This window comes from Scomber japonicus, chromosome 1, assembly GCF_027409825.1.
Source record: "Scomber japonicus isolate fScoJap1 chromosome 1, fScoJap1.pri, whole genome shotgun sequence".
NCBI classification, from domain to species: domain Eukaryota; kingdom Metazoa; phylum Chordata; class Actinopteri; order Scombriformes; family Scombridae; genus Scomber; species Scomber japonicus.
In genome coordinates, this window is record NC_070578.1 from 28897301 (window position 1) to 28909740 (window position 12440).

At 38.6% G+C, this 12440-nt stretch overlaps 2 protein-coding genes across 3 annotated transcripts in view; both read right to left on the reverse strand.

Annotated features, from left to right (window-relative positions):
* LOC128361386 (KH homology domain-containing protein 4-like) overlaps positions 1–5209 on the reverse strand; it is an 8450-nt gene extending 3241 nt beyond the window's left edge. The window contains exons 1-11 of one of the 2 annotated variants that reach the window (XM_053321838.1): positions 5095–5189; positions 3787–4084; positions 3572–3691; positions 3377–3450; positions 3080–3132; positions 2755–2960; positions 2159–2367; positions 1685–1745; positions 1348–1405; positions 890–1125; positions 326–430 (exon numbers count right to left, since the gene is read on the reverse strand). In XM_053321838.1, the coding sequence (XP_053177813.1) occupies positions 326–430; positions 890–1125; positions 1348–1405; positions 1685–1745; positions 2159–2367; positions 2755–2960; positions 3080–3132; positions 3377–3450; positions 3572–3691; positions 3787–4084; positions 5095–5123 (1449 nt within the window). In that variant the 5' untranslated portion in view covers positions 5124–5189. Of the gene's footprint in view, positions 1–325; positions 431–889; positions 1126–1347; positions 1406–1684; positions 1746–2158; positions 2368–2754; positions 2961–3079; positions 3133–3376; positions 3451–3571; positions 3692–3786; positions 4085–5094 lie in introns of both variants that reach the window. The other variant, XM_053321831.1, reaches the window with a different exon arrangement.
* Positions 5210–8554: 3345 nt separating this feature from the next.
* pde8a (phosphodiesterase 8A) overlaps positions 8555–12440 on the reverse strand; it is a 43716-nt gene continuing 39830 nt past the window's right edge. The window contains exons 20-22 of the mRNA XM_053317731.1: positions 11550–11714; positions 11306–11435; positions 8555–10667 (exon numbers count right to left, since the gene is read on the reverse strand). Of these exons, the coding sequence (XP_053173706.1) occupies positions 10561–10667; positions 11306–11435; positions 11550–11714 (402 nt within the window). The 3' untranslated portion in view covers positions 8555–10560. The remainder of the gene's footprint in view (positions 10668–11305; positions 11436–11549; positions 11715–12440) is intronic.

Consider the following 12440-nt stretch of genomic DNA (forward strand, 5'->3'; position numbering starts at 1 on the left):
GTATTTAACGGTGTCTGAAGGGCTTTAAGCATCGATTGTTGATATCGGGAACTTCCATACAGACTAATACAAAGAATCTGCTTTAATCTCATCAAAAAACACTGCTTGGCTTTGTTTTACGGCTAGCTGTATTAGGGATGGTAATTAGATCTTTTACCAATAATTCATCTACTCACTACTCTACTAGTTTGGAAAATATGCGAGAGAGAGGAGAGCGCATAAGTTCAAAATAAACTGGGTTTCGTAGTGATGTGCGTCTCTCAATCACTTTTTAACAGCCAGAATCATCTGTCAGTGTTATGTGCAGGTAAACTCTTCAGCTCACCTGTTCTTCTTCAGCTGCCTCCTGAAAATGATGTTTGGGACTTCCTGAGTCAGGGGGGGTGTTTAAAGATCCTTCAGTTTCCACAGTTTCTCTGCTGCCAGGATCCTTAAGCAGAAAAAACCCCCAGACACACACACACACACACACACACATACTGATGATGGAGCAGGACTTAAAAACCTAAAATAAATAAAACTTCAACAGCCTTGACAGATTTGATGTGCCTTGATTTAAAATGGATACGACCTTGCAAATATTAACTTTGATTAAGATTGTGATGTGTTTGAGAAGATTTTAGTGTTGTTTAAACTCATAACTCACCAATCTATTAAAAGGATTAACTAAATATTATCAAACATTTTTTTTGTTTGCTCTCCTTTTTCTCTGTCATTATAAAATTTGTAATTGGTGTTCTTGGTTGCTGATGAGACCAAAATCAAACCTAAGAAATGCAAAAGTATTTTTTAGCACTTTGCAATCTAAACAATCAATTGACAAAATTAAAAACATATAAATACGAATACTGCAAACAAGTAGAGACAGCCTTGATTTTTTGGTGTTTACCTGGACGAGATACGGATGCGGTTTCCTTGGACACACCGGATACTGAACCATTGCCTGAGAAGATGGAGGGTTTGTCGACATGTTAGAATGACTTGGGGGACCATTTGCATTACTCCAATAACCACCGGCTCCTGGGTACGCTGAATAGCCGCCAGCATACCCATTTGCTGGGTAGTTATACCAGGACCCCTGGCTAGAGTAATTGCTATTAGGTGGAAATCCATGTGCTGCGTATGCTGAAATGAAAGTATAGAACGTGGAGTTAATAGCTTATATCACATGGATCAATAACAAGGGTGTTTGACAACTGTGACCTACTATTTCAACCTATTGTTGAGCCACTAAAGACGTCAAGAGAGGATTAATTACCACAAGAAGAATGCAGTCAGCTAGTGCCTGATATTTGTTCACCCTGTTGGAATTTGCCTGTTCATTTCAGAGATGTAAAGCATACTCACGTTGTGTTGAGCCAGTGGCCGTGTACATCGACACCATGCGGGCATGTTCTGCTCTCACCTGGAGAATGAGAGAAAAGAAACACTGTGAAGATTACAGTACACAAAGGCTGAGCAGTTATATTTTTAACAGTTGAATAGCATTGTGGGTAGGTGCAGAGCACTCAAAACCTATCTCTAGAGATCAGGTGGTTCACACTACCACTTTCACTTTTGGAGGTGGGTATCAGTGACAACTATATGCTTTAATAGTTTCACCTTCTTAAACCTCCCATTAGGCTCTCATTCAATTTAGAATAACTTCACAACTTAATATGTGGCAACAATACCATGAACTTACAGTTTCCAGCAGAGACTCTGTGAGTTTCTTTGCTGCCTCCAGCCCAGCTGCATTTGGGTGGCTGAAACACACAAAGGGTCATTGTTAAACAGGATGAGACAGTCTCAGGAAAAGACTAACAGAGAGCAAAAAGGAAAGTGGTTTCATATGCAAGCAGGGTTCTTAAGTAGCTGGTTCCATCACAAATTAACATAAAACTGAAACCAGCTAGTTTCATTTACTGAAACAAAAAACTTTCATACACCTTAAGTTGTTTCCTATTCTGTGGGAAGCTAATCATTTTAGCTACCCAATCAAGCTAAAATCAAATCCCCTTCATGTGGTTCTGTTTTACTGACTTTAACAGAACCAGATCTTAATGGAAACTTAGTTAAACTTCTCTTTCTTTGCTTCAATTCGTGAATATTCAAGTACAGACTTAGTTGACAGCAAACACACAGCCAAACACTCAGATATTATATTATGCTGCATTACCTGATATAGACATAAAGAGGCTCAAAAGACTCTCGTTTTGATGCTTGTTCAATGTAGCCAGAAGTTTTTCCCCTGAGGAAGACTCGGGCCCCCGTCTCCGTCTGGATGTGACTCAGGTATGAACCTCCAGGACCCTCAACCTTTTCATTCACGTTGAACGAGGGCAACGCCTGGTCCAGACCGACAAAAATCTTTGTGTGCACAAAACTCTGGAGGATCAGAGAAAATGTGATCTTATTAATATAAGATTAACTTTTAGGTTGTTCATTGAATCTAAGACAAGTTTGACTAGAATTAGAAACATTTTGTCAGCAGATGCAGGATCCCAAGGGTCTTCCCTTTACACCAGGGATGTTCTCACTGCCACTTAATCTGGGAGGTGAGTATCAGTGAAAGCAACATGGTCTTCATTTGCTTCACTTTCTTTTACCTCCATTTAGAAATCATAATCTTGACACCATGAGGCATCAAGTGCAGAAAACTGAACTAATTAAACATATGCAGTCATGAATGGTGCATGGTAACATTTTGATATTAAACCCCCTGCACAGATTTCACTACTTGTTTTCAGCATAGTTAAAATCATGTCCACCTACTCCTGAATGAGGAGCTGCAGGCCGATGTCCCTGTCCTGGCACTGCGTTAGTGTTGGGCATCCGTGGCACAGGTGTGGGAATGACAGGCCGAGGGGGCTGAGGGTAGATTGTGAGTGGAGGCATGACTGGTATCTGTTGACCTCCTGATGCTGCGGAGGCCCTCAATACGTCCTCAGAGATGATCTCCTTTATTCTCAATACAGCTTCTAAGATGACAGAGAAGACAAATCTTTTGACTAACCTTAAAATATTTCAGAATCACATTAGATAAAGATAATAACTCCAGCCTCAGTAGATAGCAGAAATATAATGAAGTGCTACTTACTATTGACCTGGTCTTGGTTCTTCCCCTGGACATGCAAATACAAAGGTCTTTGTCTAAAAGAAAGCAAATTAGAAATGTCATGAACAACACATAATTTCTGCACTACTGAAAACATATTTTATTTTTCCCATCATCATTAAAGCACTCAAAAATTCATGTCATATGTGAAGGAGGGTTGGCTGATGATGGGTGCCCCCTTAAAAACAGACCCCCGATACAGATCACTAACAGTATGAACAGAAATCTATGGTCCGATTCCACTAAAAGGATAACTGATGATAATGTCAGAATACATACCCTACTTTTCCCTTTTCGGTGTCAGCCATGTAATGACCTTTTGTTGAGACCACTGCCCCACTAAACTGTCGAATCTGGAAAAGGGAGACAATATGATTCAAACTTTAGATGCATTTTACTATCATAATGAGAATATATGTATCTAAGACTTGTTTCTTTTCAATTGTTACACTGCCTTGACTACTTTACACGCACCTCCTCCTGTGTTTTGCCTTTAGTAAGAAGGTCCCTGCAGTTTAGTGGAACATCATTTATGTCTACCTCTGTGACAACCATCTCTTCTGAAGTGGTTGACACTGGCGCACTTGGAGGAGTCTGAAAAATGTGAAAAAACAAGAGTCACTATAAACACTTTAATAAATGCATACTCAAGGCAAACAAGGTTCACATGATTTTTAAACTATGCACACCTTTGCCAGTAATGGTGGAGGAGTCAATAATTTTCCTTTTGCCATTAACATGGCATTTATTTTGGCAGCCATGGCTGCAGCCATTTCAACTCCTCCCTGAGGGGCTGGCCTTTCTGCATCGGGTATCGAGGACTGTGCTCCTTTTTGTAGTGGCTGGGAAACTGTACTGTTGGAAGCAGCCGTGCTGACAACTCCCGATAAAGAGACATGATGCGCTGTGTTTTCACTACTCCTCTGCTGCTTTACATCTACACTCTGTTTAGGTTGGGCTGGCTGATCCCATCGGCTGGTTAGGCACCTGAAACACAACATTAAAGCACAACAGTCAATAATAATACAGTTAATAATTCATATTCATAATATCAGACATGGACTTCTACATCTAAACAAAGTAATGTAGTAGACTTAGTTGAGCCTTGGATAAGTGATGAGATGCCATCATGATAACAGTCCAATGCTTCTGACTGAGTCCATGTAATACTTTTAATAGTATTTTAATGATTTAATGATTGAGAAACATCAGACAGAAAGTATAAATTCAACATATTAAGAGAGCACTATGTCAAACTTTGAGCTTCTGTCTCTTTCCACAGTTAACTACAGACAAAAGGGTATATATTATAATATAATTCAGCAGCCAACACTTTCCTTCCAGTCATAACATTTGGGTTTTACTCAGACAGTCCAAACCTCATTACTATTAATCCAACTGTGGAAAATGGAGGGGCTCATGTGGGCATATAATGGCCTGCATTCTCAGTTTGTCCTTTACTTTAAATATAGTTCATAATGTAAATATAAAAAAGGAAACACTATTCAACATCCAACTTTAGGTATAACCGCGGTTTATTGTAATCAATCCTAAATTACACGACTTTTTAAAACACCTTTGTAAAGATATTATCTCATCATTATGGTCACTGTTTTGTATTTAGTGTTAAATTAAAGCTGGCGTTGCAGTGTTAGCCTGTTTATTTTCTCGGCTAGGCTAACAACAGCTTAAGGTAGCTAGTTAGCTGAGTTGGAAAGTTACTCTCCTGTTTAGGGTTTACTTTTAAAATGACTAATATAACAATTTAAAACTTTTAGGGATAACTTAGAATGCTCCACTACTTTGATACGATACTCTCACACTCAATAGCCTCATTCGCCGTGGCTTTAAAGCGTACACATGCAGGCTAACATGCACCAACATTAGCAGGCCACGACCATGTTAGCTTTGCTGTTCCGATATATAACATGTATATATATAAAAATACCGTTACTCAAGTTTATTCACAGCTAGGAAAAACTACACACAAAACTTACGGTGTTTGTCCAGTCATTCCCGAAGACATAGCACCACTCAACTGAAATATACAAGTTAAATTAAATGAGTTTCTAGTGTAGTTGCTGCGGGACAACGGCAGCCATCGATCTGCTTTCTGCGGCGACTTCTTCTGACGTCGGGTCGCAGAGTGTGACGGAGGCTGAGCTGCTCTTAATAATAAAGTTAAGGAACCATTTATATCCAGTAAAAAGGAAGAGAGCTTTAGAATAGATATTGTTGAATACTCTTGTGACTTCTGTGGTGTAGAAGAAGAAACGATATGAACTAAATCAATATTGCACCACAGTTAAGCACATTAAAAACAGTAAGGCAATGAAAACAAACTGTATTTTTTGAAAAATGTGATTGTTTCCCTGGTTATGTAGCCAGTACCATGTAGAGGAGTTTAATGGGTGTTATCGATAATCACCAACAAATCACCAATAAATCACTAATAAAACAGTGTTGGGGGAGTACTTAACTAGCTACATGTAACCAGGGTTGAGAAGGTTACTTTGGAAATGTAATAGGTTACAGATTAGTTACTCTATTTAAAATGTAATGAGTAATGTAAGTATTTCAATTACTTAATCAAACTAAAATAACGTATTACATTTGATTGTGTTGAAGTACAGAGTACTTAAGTAAATGTACTTTCCACCGCTGCTTACAATCTTCATTAAGCTTCTCAATTTGGAATGTATTGTTCCTACACTGCATTTTATCTTGTATAAATCAGAATCTTTTGTTTACTAATGTGTGATATTGTCTACAGTAATAGTAAGGATAAATAAAGACTTTTTTTATTGACAAAAAAAGGGAAAATGTTTATATGTACACAACATTAAAAAACATACACATTCTGGGTTCATATAACAAATACAGAGAAAAGTAAATGTATATGTAAAATAAAATGTACATTACAACTATAAATTATTGCCAGGGGGGATGAGGATCTACATAAAGATTTCACAAAGGTTTTGCCAGAATATCTTCACAAATGGGCCAATTAAGCCCATGCAAGACTTTTTCCAAAAAATATCTTTATTGTATACTATTAGTGTAGATAATATCACACATTAGTAAACAAAGGATCCTGATTTATACACGATAGACCACAGTATAGGAACATTAAATTCCAAATTGAGAGGCTTAATGAAGACTGTAAGCAGTGGTAGAAAGCGACCCCTAGATTGGAGAACACTGAAGTAAACTAGCTAACTGTATATAAAGTAATTGACACTAGCTCCACCTGCAGCAGTTACAACAGTAACATGCTACTTAGACACTGATGCTTCCAGTCCTTATGTTGGGAGTCACTGGACTAAAGCTAACTATATAAAAAGTAGCTGAAACCAGCTCCACCTCCAGCAGCTACAGCAGTTTACACACTCATGCTTCACTTTTAACAATCTAAAGATGTCATATATAATAATATGTCAGTCAGAGGGACCAAACCACTACTATTACTGTAATACTTTAACTACATTTTGCTGCTAATACATATGTACTTTTACTTAAGTAGGATGTTTCATGCAAGGCTTTTTCTTCTGTAAAGGATCTGAGTATTTCTTCCACCACTCATGATAAATATAGAAAAATCCCAAAAGCTGTTCATGACTATTGCTGTATTAGCCTGCTAGGGGGGCCTGCATGGGGCAAAAATGAGCTGATGGGCCCCCATTAAAGGTCAACTATTTGCTGTGTCTCCTATTCACTTCAATTGAAGACCACATAACAGACTGTTCTGGTGAAATCTCCGGTCGGCTCTGGCAGACATGCATTTCAGAGTTTCCATTGTTAAACTTTTGTTTTGATTTGGTTTATTTATTGACAACAAATGTTTATTAAATAAATAGTTGGAGATGAAATGATAATGGACTAATTTGCATTGTTGTTTGTGGTGTTTAACAAGTCAACCAATAGTGTCTGACTTTAACAAATATTAGAAAATAGGATCTCTGTTGACAGAGACCTCTAGCAGCAGTGTGAATTATTTACTTGTCTGTCAGGAACCAAAACATCCCTGTCAGGAACAAAGATAGAAGTTGCACAATGTTGTCTTTAGCACAGCAAAACCTTGTAGAGAGGACGTTGTGGTGGAGGGATGAACATGATTTGAACTTGGTGAACCACAGTTTGTTTCCCATTTCCTACCAACAGTCAGTCTTCCTGTAACCATGACCATACGATTGTTTTTTTAACTAAATAGGTTCTTAGTCCAAACCAGTAGTTTCCGTGCCTAAACCTAACTACAACCTTAATCATGGAAGATCAAAAAACACTCATATGAATCATTTATGCAATTGTCATTTGTAATGGTTTGGAGGGCACAGACACATGATGTCATTCTGCCATTAGAGGTGTCAGATCAGAAAACAAAACACTCATATGTGTCTGTTTGGGAGGGAACAAAAGCAGTCTGTTTTATTCTTTGCTCTTTCAAAAAAAAAAAAAAAAAAAGACAAAATAAATATTTTTAACCATGCTCTAGGGATGTAAATGTTGGTCTGTCAGTCTTTGGTGCAGACTGAAATATCTCAACAAATATTGGATGGATTGCTGTGAAATTTTGTAGAAACATTCACAGTCCCCGGAGGATGAATCCTAATGACTCGGATGACGTTTCACCCAGCACCACCTCACATATCGTGTGAAATATCTCCACATCTACCATATGGTGTGGCACAGCATTTGGCACATATATCCATGGTACACAGAGCATTTATGTTAATGACTGTGGTGATAATCTGACTGTTCCTCTAGCGCCACCAGCAGGTACAAATGTTATTTTTGCCCAGTATCCTAACTTGTTACCAAACTCCTATAAAAAAGAATGGCTCCCATCAGCCACAGCTCTTCTTTATGTTAAGGGGTGAAATAAGATGGTAAACATGGTGACTATTAGCTGCTAAACATCAGCATTTATTATTGTCATTCTGAGCATGTTAGCATTTAGCTCAAAGCATCGCTGTGCCCAAGTACAGTGTCACAGAGCTGCTGGGGTGGATGTAGACTCTTAGTCTTGTTTAATAATAAATGAGAAGTGACAAGGAGGAGATAAGTAACACTGTGTCCCAGCACTCAGTGTTGAAACTTGACAGTGTATCAGTTTGGAAGAAGAAAAGCAGATGTGTTCAATGTGCCATCTCAATGATAAAGAGAATGAGTTTCATTTTGCTATTGTCCTTTTAAGGGTAGGTGTGTCCACGCTGCAGGGTCTCAGCCAGCTGCCTTATAGTCAGAGCTGTCATTTTTTTTGCCTCCCTGCATAAAACTAAAAAAAAAACCATCCAGTCAAACTTTCTTATCTCTCCAGACTAAACAGACACATTTTTAACATATAAGTCACATTGTACATGAATAAAGATTGAGTGAAAAAAGATACAACAATACAGCAAAGACAACAATAGTGTGAGGACAGGCTTTGAATCATGTCAGGAAATAAACTGCAAACGTATAATTGACATTATTTTATTTTTCATTGAATAGTTTCTATTTTTTTTCCGTGCCTTCAGACCAAGATGTGAATCAGAAGGAAGAAACAAATCCCCTGATTGAGTGTACAATTCTGTCATAAGAGAGAAACAAAGATAACCATGGTCAATACATCTTATTAACCACCATTTGCTTAGCTGTTATGGCATTTATATACTGTTTAAAGAGGAAATATTCTTAATAAGCAACAATCTTTGACATATATTAGTATCCTAATCTGAAACCAACCTTGAACAAAACGCTGTTCCCTGGGTCTGTGCATAAGGATGTTGGACAAGTGGCCAAAATAGAATGATGTTTGATCAAAATCAATGCAAGCTGGCCTCTAGGAGACTGCTTAAAGACAGTGATAGACAACTCTGCGATCCACATCCTTCTTAACCATTTAGTTCTCTGTATACATGCTCTGTGTGACCATCCAATTCACAGGTATTCAGATAGCTAAAATGGTTGATCTCATTTGCTGCAAATCCAGTGTAAAATTCATTGTCTATAAAAATATTGAGATTTACTTGAACATAACCTTCTGACTATGTTATAATAAAAACTCCAGATGTCCGTTGCAGTTGCACAGTGGGATGTACTGTATAAATATTGTATAAAATAAGGCAGTCTTTTCAGTAGGATAAACCAGATACAAAAATTTCTGGGAGAAAAAATTTTCAAGTCCAAAATGTTTTCACATATTTCTGCTGTTGTCAAATGTCAAGCGGTTTACAGCATTAAACCAAGAGTAAGGGATTGTTGCAACAATGAATACACCCACGCACCCACACCTACAGCCCAAACACACCCACACATACACACACACAAACTCCTGATGATCAACAATAACAGCTTATTCTCCAATGCAACATCCCATCCCTGGACAAATCACTGAGACGTAGACATTTCTAATATTGTTTACAGTGCAATACAAAAGTGTTCATTCAAACTGGTACTGTACTTTTGATAAGAAAATAAAAATGTTTAATATGGTAATGCTTCATATGAATAATAATTGTGAATTTTTTGAGAGTTATAGTAGTATTTGTCTTCATCAGCTTTGGCTTTTCTCTCTCTTTTAAAATTCATTTTGTTCTTATTTATTAACTAATTCATTTATGAATTTTAATATAGAAAATATGGAACATCTAAGAAAAAATAACATACCAAATCATCTGTAATTAGTTACCTATGATCATGATGTTGAGGTTTTTGTCTCTCAGCAGTGGCCTACAATAAAGACCCGCTCCCTGACCCAAAAGAAAAGCATCCCCTCCCACATGTCTTTTATGACAGCTACGTGTCAACTTGGATGTGTTTCTGAAGGACACATGAAAATATTGCCAAAAAAAAAACCAACAAAAAAAACGCAGTGGAGTGTTCTTTTCTGGTGCGGCCTCCAGAGGCAAAAAGAGCAGTCCTGCCTTGCTGTGAGCACAGGGATGGAGGTCAGAGGTGATTATATGGCCTGATGTGGATTGAACACCTTCATATCCAGACCTCACGTCCATCCACTCCTCCAGTGTTGCTCGCTCCTTCAGTAAACAAGCAGTTTTTACTCAAACAGCAACGTCAGCTTCACAAGCAGACAGAAGAGCCCACGTGGTAAATAAGGGACGGATGCTTAGCCAGGAGGCCTGTAAGGACCCTCTCTCAGTCATGTCACTTGACCAGCTACACTGCTAATGCCTGAGAGGCACGAGAAGTTCATAAGAGTGCTGTGTGTTCATGTCTGTTTGTCACAGTTCTCATTGGACAGGGTTGTAAAGCCAGCAATGTTGCTGCTGCAACTGCCTGTCAGAAAGTCAACTTCTGTGTTTTCTGTATGGACGGACATGTGGACGCTCGGCGTGCTACAGAAGCAGGAGAGTGAAGGCGAGGAGGCCCTTTGGCTGGCTGGGCTGGCAGGGAGAGAGACGCCCCAGCAGGAGAGAGGAGGCCTGCCCCGGACCGCTGAGTCCCAGGGCCGAACACTGCAGCGCCTACTCTGGAGGCGGTCGCAGGCTGTGCAGCTTCCTTTCGTCCAGGCCTTTCCAGTACTTGAAGTTGTTGTCCAAGTGCTGCATAAGATTGGGGAGGTCTGCAAAAGCTGGAGACAGTACAAAGGATTTCGCAGGCTCAATATTAGATTTAACCGATAAATGCACAGATGTGTTTTAAAAAAATATAAGCACTACTATCGCTATGTATACATTTTGCAAAAGACAGATGCAAAAAAGTTTTCTCTCCAGATACTGATTCTGGTGCTTCAATTTAAGATATCTGTGCATATCTGTTACCTATCTGATACCAGTGCTCTCTTTTCCCAAACTCAAAGATCCCCTCCAGATGTTTTGGCTGATACGGTTTTCCAAAAAAAAGGTTAACAAGGTCAGTACTGGAGCCGATCTGATATGCTGTACAAATGTACCGTAATTGCAAAACATATGACTGATAAAAAACTATACATTTTTGAGATGATCTTATTTTCAGTTTCTAATTTGACATCTGTATTAAAAGGACATATTCTCATCCATCATATTCAATATATAAAACATTATAGTCAGACTGCACAAATGCCATGTGTCTCCTTTACTTATTTCCTTGTGTATGTTAAGTGTCCATTTTAATTGTTTGTCTATGATATCATAATTTCAAATGTTTTCTTCACAAAATAAATCTTACTACCTAACTTATGATAGCATGCATATTTGTCTCCAGTGTTTGCATCATGCTGTGTGGTCTTACCATCCCATGCATCAAACATGTCTGTAATGAAGTAGTCTATGAAGGAAATCTGGGACTTTGGGATGCTACATGTGTTTCTGTCAAACACAGGCATGACCACTGGTAGACCTTGTCTCTTCTCCTCGTCCGTCTGTACCAAAGACAACAACACAAGTGAACTCATTGTACATACAAAAAAACATAAAATACAAAGAAACAGTGCAGCTGCTGCCTGCTAGATCCATCTCTCCAAACTACTAATCACCTGTGCAAAATACTCCTCTGAGATGCGTCCGGCCCATTCTATACAGAGCTCCTGAGGCCTGCATGGATTGGAGATGTCTGCACACTTAATCAGCATCCGCTTCACAAGGATGCGATTCTCGGGGGAAGTCAAAACGCTTTTGACAGATTCCTCATCACTGTTTCCCTGAAAACAGAAGCAGACCATTAGCACAAAGGAAACTGAAGTAGACTACAACACGCAGCTGCTACACAACTTTAAAAATAACTTACTGTGTCTGTAAATGAAACCAACTGGAAAGATCAAGCATGACACTAGCAGATGATAAAGGTTTTAGTTGTCTTCATAGAGGAGGAGGAGAGTGTGCGTTTAGGTTGAGTTCATTATGAGCTTGTGTAACACTTAGATGTAAAAGAGTACAGCATGGTTCAGACAGTCACATGATTTGCAGCCATCTGTACATTTCAAGATTGAATTCACTGACAATTATGTTAAGCAGAAGTACAGAAGGTCTATTTTGCTGAGCCAAGATAAGAGAGGCCCCTGTTTTATCTCGAGCTTCAGGTCTAAAGGTTTACAATGAAATGGCAGTGTACATGAGACACAAAGACTAAGAGGCAAAATAGTTCTTTTATTAACTAAACTTACCTTTAATTACAATAGCAAACACTTAAATGGATAATATGTCTGAACTAAAAGTGGTTGTATTCAATATACAAAAGTCAAGGAAAGATTAAGCACTCATCATATCATTTATTCGTATCATTCCTGCCTTAAAAAGGCAAGACAACTTTTAAATGTCTGTGTTGGGCATTCCACACAGAGACGAGAAAGATGGTACCAAGTTGTAAAATTCTCTCCCCACAAAGATATCTGTGCCCAGGCAACAACAGGCCACAAGCCCCCTGAACC